This window comes from Falco rusticolus, chromosome 16, assembly GCF_015220075.1.
Source record: "Falco rusticolus isolate bFalRus1 chromosome 16, bFalRus1.pri, whole genome shotgun sequence".
NCBI classification, from domain to species: domain Eukaryota; kingdom Metazoa; phylum Chordata; class Aves; order Falconiformes; family Falconidae; genus Falco; species Falco rusticolus.
In genome coordinates, this window is record NC_051202.1 from 427,928 (window position 1) to 435,840 (window position 7,913).

At 60.8% G+C, this 7,913-nt stretch overlaps 1 protein-coding gene across 4 annotated transcripts; it reads right to left on the minus strand.

Annotated features, from left to right (window-relative positions):
• Positions 1 to 3,670: 3,670 nt before the first annotated feature.
• On the minus strand, positions 3,671 to 7,913 carry SC5D (sterol-C5-desaturase). 4 transcript variants are annotated; one of them, XM_037409758.1, is made up of 5 exons: positions 7,808 to 7,913; positions 7,017 to 7,234; positions 5,923 to 6,055; positions 5,266 to 5,366; positions 3,671 to 4,988 (listed from the first exon to the last, which is right to left on the minus strand). In XM_037409758.1, exons 2-5 carry the CDS (start codon positions 7,224 to 7,226, stop codon positions 4,563 to 4,565), a joined length of 870 nt encoding a protein of 289 aa, XP_037265655.1. In that variant the 5' UTR covers positions 7,227 to 7,234; positions 7,808 to 7,913; the 3' UTR covers positions 3,671 to 4,562. The 4 variants fall into 4 exon arrangements, with proteins under 4 accessions (XP_037265655.1, XP_037265657.1, XP_037265656.1 ...); XM_037409760.1 differs by lacking the exon at positions 7,808 to 7,913 and adding an exon at positions 7,649 to 7,797; XM_037409759.1 differs by lacking the exon at positions 7,808 to 7,913 and adding an exon at positions 7,638 to 7,797.

Sequence of the window (7,913 nt, forward strand, 5' to 3'; positions counted from 1 at the left end):
TCTGCCCTGCAACTAGACTGGTTACTATGAATAGTGTTGATAGGTTTTATCCTTGGGACAGGGAATTACTATGGCATAAGGGCCCTTTGCTGCCACTGTCCGATAGGGCTAATGGTCCCGGTGACCTTTGCACAAGGAGCCGTGTATGCAGAATGTGCTCTTGCTCAAATGTAATTTATTTCCCTGTGCCTTCCCTGTCTTTCTTGTTTGACAAACATCCAAAGGCATTAGCGCACACTCGGCGCTAACAGGCTATAAAATCTCAGTCTCAAGAAACCAGCCAGAATAAGTTATTAAAAGTCAGCAGCTTGTTGTGTGGCAGCATGCTGCCTCATGTGCCCAAACTGGGAGCTGACCCCGGAGGGCTGCTGGGCTCAGGGCTTGGCACAGTGACACAGGGCCAGGTACCATGGCTGACGTCTCTGCCGTAGGCTTTGGAAAGGAGAGAGGTGGCTTTGCCCCTGTCCCCAGACAGGCGTGGTGTCACAAAAGCAGCCTGGTGCAGGCAGGGGCAGGGGGCAGTGGAGCCACAGGATGCCGTCGCGTGCTGTTCTGGTGAGCACCCCCGTGTGCTGGGCCATGCCAAGCTGTTTCATGAAGGGCCAGGTATGGACATCCTGGCGTGATGGTAAACATCAGCATTCATGTGAAAAACTGCATGAGCAGAGGCCATCTCGGGGGTTATGGCATTCAGGCTTCCCCAGAGTGGCACACTTCCAATGAGACAGGTAGCCGGTGGTCCCACACCTGCCTCTTCCCTGCAGGAGGGTGCAGTTGAGTAATAAGAAGTATGTCTAAAGAAATCTGAGCTCCCCGGCTGAGCTGTGCTGATGTTTTGCCCAAGCAGTCCCTTCGCGTCACTTAAGGCTCTACTGACCGGTCCCACCAGGCCACATGTCTCCTCATCTTTGTGTGTAACTCATCCTCTTGTGATGAATCCAGCTGTTTGTCCTTCTCAGCACACCAGCCGGCTCACCGCTGAGGCAGTTGGGTCTCCTAACCCCGGCTGGCTGTAGCAGGCACACCAGTCTTTTGAGGGCCTGTGTGAAGCTGGGTGTGGGGCAAAGCCTGCAGTGCCAAGGGGACCTGTGGGCAGGCAAGAGATGTGGTGCTCCAGGGACTGGCACTTAGCCCAGCTCACCTGGTGGCACACGATGGTGCTGAGGTCATCTTCAGCTGTGCCAAAATGGGTGGGAGATGTGGCTAGTTCAGCAGATCTTCAGCTCTCAAGCCGTGCCTCACGGTTGCTACCAGGGACTGGGCAAAGCACCGGCCAGGAGGCCCATTCAGCAGAGTGGGGGAGTTGCTCATGCCACCGTCGGGCCGAGCATGCTGGCCACAGCTCTCAGGTCGAGAGGTCTGCAGCCAGCCACACAACCACAGATGGCAGGAGAGGGCTTCCGGGATAGGGGTCAGTGCATCTGACCACCCAGCCGTGCCGCCAGCCCATTGAATGCCAGCCCCTTCGGTGTCATGTCCATAAGCAGGGGTCTTGTCACTTGGGGGGCACTGGGGTTCAGAGGGTAATAAGGGGAGCCACGGGGTAGGGGAGCATGAATCTGGGGCAAGGGGATGCGACAGAGTCCGAAGCAGCATGCATGCACTCCAGAACTCCTCAGAGGTGCTGGGGTTGATGTGACCCAAGGCTGCGTGCCTCCAGGAGGGCGGGAATGGAGGGATGAGGGTTGTCACTCAGCCTGCATGACGGGGTACGGGTTAGCCAGGTGGGTAGCAATGCAAGGACTGCAGCAGGGCGGCCCTGTCAGGCTCTGGGGCTTCCTGCACACCTCATGGAATTGTCCTTGCTGTGCCACTATGCCTCATGCAGGCTCCGCTGGTTCTGGACTGCCCCCGTGTCCTCCAGCAGAGCTGGCACATTGAAGCTGCTCCTGCCTCTAAGCCCCATGCTTCTGGGACAGCAAAGAGGAGGAGGAAGGCTGCCCGGCAGGTTCATCTCCTGCTGCTGGCGTGCAGCAAGCAACACCTCCATCTTGTGGTAACAGCAGTATCAGAGTCCCAGATACAGAATTGTGTCTCTGCAGTACAGAGCCCAAGGCCACAGGGGAGGACACGTCCCATGCCAGCAGCCTCTGCATGGCACGTGTGTGACCAGGAGGTCCCAACCTCCCTGTCCTCTGCTGCAAGTGCACCCCTGTCTGCTGGGGATGTGAGGTGCCCAGCTATGCTTGAGTAGGAGAAGGGCCACGGGAGGCTGCAGGGTCTCGTTGTGCCAGAGGCGATGCAGTTTCATTCATAGGACTTTCCCTCAAGGTGCTGGCTGCCAAGGGTCACTGCTAGCCCCACAGCTCCTGCGGGGGTTGCCTGCCCCTTCCCGCTCTCTGGGGTTTCACTTCTATGCATAGCTTTTTGGAATTCATCTCTGTGTCCAGGACCCCCTTTGCATTCACCGCATTGTGCAGACAGCCCTCGCGCCGACCATGAGCAAACCCCCATGCAGCCCCTCACCTGGAGGTAGGCAGATGGCTCAGGTCAGCTGGAGGTTTATTTCTTCTGTCCCATCATGTGTCACCTCCATCCTGTTGCTGGCTTTCAGGGATGTGCAGTTTAAGCGGTCAAGCTTACAGAGTGTTTTGCCTTTGCCATGGTCAAAGGCAAGGGCTTGCAGCAAGCACAAGGCGCCCCTGGGGCACAGGGCAGCATGTGGCTCACGAGCGCAGGTAAGAGTGGGCCGGAGCCCAAGTCTGGTGACACGTTGCCACGTGCATGGTGCAAAGCATGGGGTGTTTTGTGTTTTGGTATGTCCCATAATGCACCACCCGTGCGAAGTGCTGCTTGCACAGCGCATAGAGGCTGGCGTGTGACTTGCAATAAAAACGAGAGGTTTTGTCACAGCCAGAGCCATCGGGGTGACCCTGCTGGACCTCCCGCCCATGGCACATGGCCAGTCCCCGAGGATTTCCTGCAGGCTTTTTTTTGTGAGGGCATGGGCATAAGCAGGTCACCCACAGGAGGGACATTGGTGAGAAGTGGTGGGGGCCAGCAGCACACAGCATGTCTTACCTCCTGGCCCACAGAGCTGGGCAGGGTGACGACTCTGCCAGGCTCATGCGGCCCACCAGCTCCAAAATGGCTGGGTTTGGCTGTTGGCTGCCTCTCAGTCCCCAGGTGTCTTCCCAGGGAGCATCTGCCCCAAGCCAGACATGCCTCACCCCGTGGCTGTTATCCCAACAGTTTTATGAACATGGGGTGTAGGTGTCAGTGAGGCCATTGGGCTCAGGGGAGGTGGAGAGACCGGGCAATGAGAAAGCCCAGGGCTCTTCCCAAAGGTCTAATGTGGTTACCGTGGTGGCTGGCAAAGGTCAGCAACGTTGTCACTCTGTTTGATCTGGGCCTTGCCTTGAGCCTTGGCAGCTCTCTGGCCTTCAAGTTAATCAGCAAACAGAGGTCAGGGTTCCCGTGCACGTGGGGAGGCAAAAGCATGGGGAAAGCATATCCTCATGGCCAACCTGCAGGAGGAGAAGTCGTGGGGGCTGGCAGTCGGTCATATTTTCCCTGTCCCCTTTGCCAGTTCGGCAAGAGGGATGAGGTGGTGGGCATACTGGCTGCTGGAACGGCGCGGGGTAAGCCTGTCACGGGGGAGAAACAGGGTGCCCCAGCAGGCTCCGCGTGCCATTGGGAGCAAGGGCAAAGGGACCAAACGGCACCCAAGTTGGCAAGTGAGATTTATTAAATGTAGGTCAGACCCAAAGGCAGGGCAGGAAGCACGCCGGCCATTAAGGGGGAAGGCCAGCCATGAACCCTCAAGTGAGGAGAAGTCCCTGCCCCTCGCCACCAGGGGCCTGTTCTTCCTCATCCCCCCACCCCCACCCCCTTCAATGTTCTCAGGGAGCTTGAGGGACCCCGAGGACTCAAAGTGTATCTTCATCCTACAGCCATGCTCTTCCTGGGATGTGTCCCGCCAGTGCCCGCAGGACATCCCTAGGCGAGAGGAAGGAGGAGAGTGCAGCAAGCACCAAGGAGTCCTGCCGCATCTTGAGGCCAGGCCCTCAACACGCTAAGGAGCCGTCGGGAGGACCCACACCGTCTCTGAAAGGTGTTTGCGTCTTTTTTTCGCTAAATACAGATCAGAAAAAAATGTAGCACCATCAGCCTCTTGTCTCAAATCAATCCAACTCAACCCATCCCGATGGACTCTGCGATGGCAACGGCGAATTGACAACAAAGGCGCACAGCACGGATGGATGGAGACCCTGCCAAGAGCCATGTTATTGTTCTATTTGTGCCATATTATTGTTCTTTTTGTAAAGCAGCAGCACGGTAATAAAGCAACGCAGGGACCTTAGCAGAGATCCAAAGGCAGCCAGGAGGGGAAACAACAGGGGGAACAGAGCAGGTCTGTGGTGCAGGACAAGGCTGGATTGCCACCGTTTTGGGAGCTGGGGCGGGCTGGAGCGCTCGCTGAGAATTGCCCCGTGCCGTCGTGCCATCAGGGGACACGGGCTCTTTGTCTGTGGGAAAGTAGTCTCAAGAGGCCAGGGAGAAAGGGGACAAAATGTGGCCAGGGAATCTTGTCCCAGAATGAAGACAGGACAGGCGGAAGCCTACTCAGTCTTGGCATCTGGGGGGCCATTGGGCACCCCTGGCCCTTTCTCTCGGAGCTTGCGCAAGTAGTCGTGGGGGCCTTTGCCCTCAAAGGCTGTGGGGCTCTTGTAGGAGCCACCGATCTTGTCCCAGAGGGTGAAGTACTGCCCGTAGTTGTAGTCAAAGTACAAGTGGTGGTCGGTGTGGTGGGCTGAGCCATTGATGACGTGCCGCAGGAGGTGGGGGACACGGTAGTCGCCATCATGAATGGAGATGGTCCAGACATTGACAAAGATGTAGAGGCCCAAGTAGGTGACTTTGTGTAGGGGAAAGAGGAAGGGGTAGATGTGGTAGGGCAGGCTCTGCATGAAGCCATCAACAGGGTGGAAGGCGTGGCTGGCGAAGGGCGTCGCGATCTTCCACAGGTGGTGGGGCTTGTGGAAACGCTGTGGGGAGAGGATGTGCCATCGGTCCCCAAGGCAGGGGTGGGCATAGGGCCCATGCAGGCTGGCCCCTTTTAGGGGGTCCCCCGGCCAGGGACGCCCAAAGGGCAGGAGAGGAACATGTGCCCTAATGGGCTTTCGGTTCGCGTCACATCATGGACTGAGGCAAGGCAACCCCACCATTCCCCGCAGGGCGCGCGTTCCCTGGGAGAAGCCACTCAGCTGCGGCCCCATCGCAGGGCGAGGGCTCTCGTCTGGGGCCCACCATCCCATCATGTACCTTATAGAGTAGCTTGTGGTGGAGAGCACGGTGTATCCAGTAGATGCCCATGTCAGTGAAGAAGAGGAAGGACAGCATGCTGAGGAAGACGCCTGACCAGCCTAGGGGAACAGGGATGTTAGGGGTGGCACCCGCAGGTGCCAAGAGCCGGTAAGGAGCTGGGGGTCGCGGGGGCCAGGGAGACATAATGGCCCTTGCAGCAGGAGGTGTGTGAGTTGCGTTGGGATCTGTCCCATCAAAGAGACATGGCAGTAGAGCTAGATGGTCTCGCATGACTTGGAGAAAGCGACTCAGGCACTAGTTTGTCAGGAGCTGCACCCAGGGAAGCCAAGGGCTTCTTTTGTGGAGGGGAGGGTGTGCATCAAACAGGCCACTACACCCCATCCCCAAGCTGGGGAAAATGGGCACCTCCCCTTGTTGGCCTAAAGAGAATTTGGGATTACAACTAACAGATGAGACCAGCTCGAGGCGGGAGGTACCCAGGGGGATTTTCTGGGGCTCGTACAAGATACAGCGTCGTCAGGAAAAATGAGGGCGTGCTGGGTGCACTGCCCACCTTGGGTGGGGGCCAAGAGAGGGAACCTGAGCGATGGGGAGGGGGTGCCAGCCCGGCGAGGGGGTGCCAGCCCGGCGAGGGGGTGCAGGCGAGCAGCTTACCATATGGGGAGTCCTCAATGTTGTCGTAGAGCTTGCTGTAGCCCCGCACTTCAGCGAAAAACAGGGCAACGGTGGGCACGCTGATCCAGGGGAGGGAGCACAGCGCGTAGACAATCTCCCGACGCACCTGGTTCTGCGGGGGAAGCAGCAGAAGAGAGGGGTCAGGGGAGGGGGCACAGCAGGAGCCGGGCAGAGCCCCAACCCCTCGCGAGGCAGGTACGTCTGTGCTGTGTGCCACCCATTTGGGGAGAGCCATGCTCACGGTAGGACAGGGCTGGTGCAGGGTGCTGGGCCTGGTGTGTTGTGCAAGTGGTCCTTGTTTCTGGTCAGGGATGACTGAGGGTGCCGTGTGGAGGGGCACCGGAGGGCTGCGAGGGCAATTGCCACCACCAGTCAGGCAGCCTTTGATTTGCAAAAGCCAAGTGCAGAGACCTGCATCGGTCTGTGTGCGTCGGCAGCCAGCCTTTAGCTGCCACGTGTGTGAGCGGTGGTTGCCACAGCAAGGGAGCGACGCGTGCCGGAGAACGCAGGGTGCCGGTGCCAGTGTGGTCAGTTTGGATGTGTGCAGGGACGGTGTACTTCTGGAGTGGCCGGGGACCCCCAGGCTGCCACTGTGCCTGGAGCGAGGTGGTTTGTGGTGGGCAAGGGTGGAGAGCTGGGAGTGTGGGTGTATCTGTAGGGTCGGGTGTTCAGCGGATGGGGGGTCACCCACATATGGAGCGACAAGTCCTGGCTTCAGGAGGACCGGGCAGTCCAGCATCTCTGCCAGGCGTAGATGTCAGTGGTAGGCTGTGAGCTGGTCTCAGCGTCCTCGCGTCTTCAGGGGCTTCCCAGGGGCTCGCTTTGGCGGTCAAGGGGTGGGGGGCAGGGACGTGTGTCTCATGAGCCCTGTGCAGGGTAGGGGTTTGGTACGCGGGAGAAGAGCATCCCTCGAGGTGCAAATGAGAGCAGATACCAAAGAGGCAGCGGTGACAGCCCGTGCCAAGGCATTAGCACGCATCATTCGGAACAGCCTCCGACAGGAGGATGGCAAGGGGGGCACTGGCAGCATGGGCAAGGCGGGATGTTGAGGGGGTGACGCGGGGTGCACTCACCTCTAGGAACTGGGGATGTTTCTTGAGTTCGTGGTCAAAGATGAAGTAGTAGCTGAGGGTGCCAAAGAGCAGGTAGAGGGTGAGTGCCCCCAGGTTGGTGATGACAAAGAGGCTGAGGAGCTGGCGGCAGGGCTCGCCTTCGGGCCAGCTGGTGGGGTACACGTAGGGCGTGAGGAGGTGTCGGTCTGCGGCGTCCAGGACCAGATCCATGGCGGCTCCTGCGGGAAGGAGAGTGGGCTCAGCGTGAGTGGGTGCAGGTGTTCCCCGTCCCTCCAGCCCGGTCCACCCCTGCGGCCACACGGGCCCGATCCAGGTGGCGCAGGAGACGGGGTGCCAGCGGGGAGGGTGCCCGTCTGCCCGGGTCACCTCGGCGGGGTCTGGCACACGCCGGCAGCGGGGTACGACGCGTGGCCCGGGGCCGCTGCAGGAGTGCGGGGGCTGCCCTGGCTCTCGCGGGCGAGGACGCACGAGCGGGTCCCCCGGCAGGGCGCGGGCGGCGCTGGGCTGCAGGGTCCGGGTCCCGCGGGGGGGGGGGGGGGGGGGGGGGGCGCTCCCTCAGCGGCCTGGGGCCCCCGCCCCGGCGTCGGGTCCCGCGGGGGCGGCGATTCCGGCAGCGCTCACCGCGGCAGCGCCGGGACCGTGCGTGGCCGGGGGCAGTCGGTGCGTTCGGGGGGGCGCCGTGGCCGCAGCCAGCGCCCCGCCCCCGCCGCGGCGGTGGGCACGAGGCGCCCCGCGGGGCCGAGGCTGCGGGTGCCCCCCCGCCCCGCTCCCGCGCTCCCGCTCCCCGGTACCTGCTGCGGGCTCCCGGCGCGGCGCTGGGCGGGCGGGGGGGGCGGTGCCGCCCGGTAGCGCCACGCGACGTCACCGCCGGAGCGGCTCGCGCCACCGCGGGCGGTG

What these genes read in the sequence shown, in the direction of transcription:
- SC5D (XM_037409758.1), bottom strand. Translation starts at nt 7,226, where the DNA reads ATGGATCTGGTCCTGGACGCCGCAGACCGACACCTCCTCACGCCCTAC. An exon ending in CATTGAGGACTCCCCATATG is followed by an intron (nt 5,367 to 5,922) that starts GTAAGCTGCTCG and finishes CTGTTCCCCTAG; the next exon opens with GCTGGTCAGGCGTCTTCCTC. An exon ending in ACCACAAGCTACTCTATAAG is followed by an intron (nt 4,989 to 5,265) that starts GTACATGATGGG and finishes CTCTCCCCACAG; the next exon opens with CGTTTCCACAAGCCCCACCA.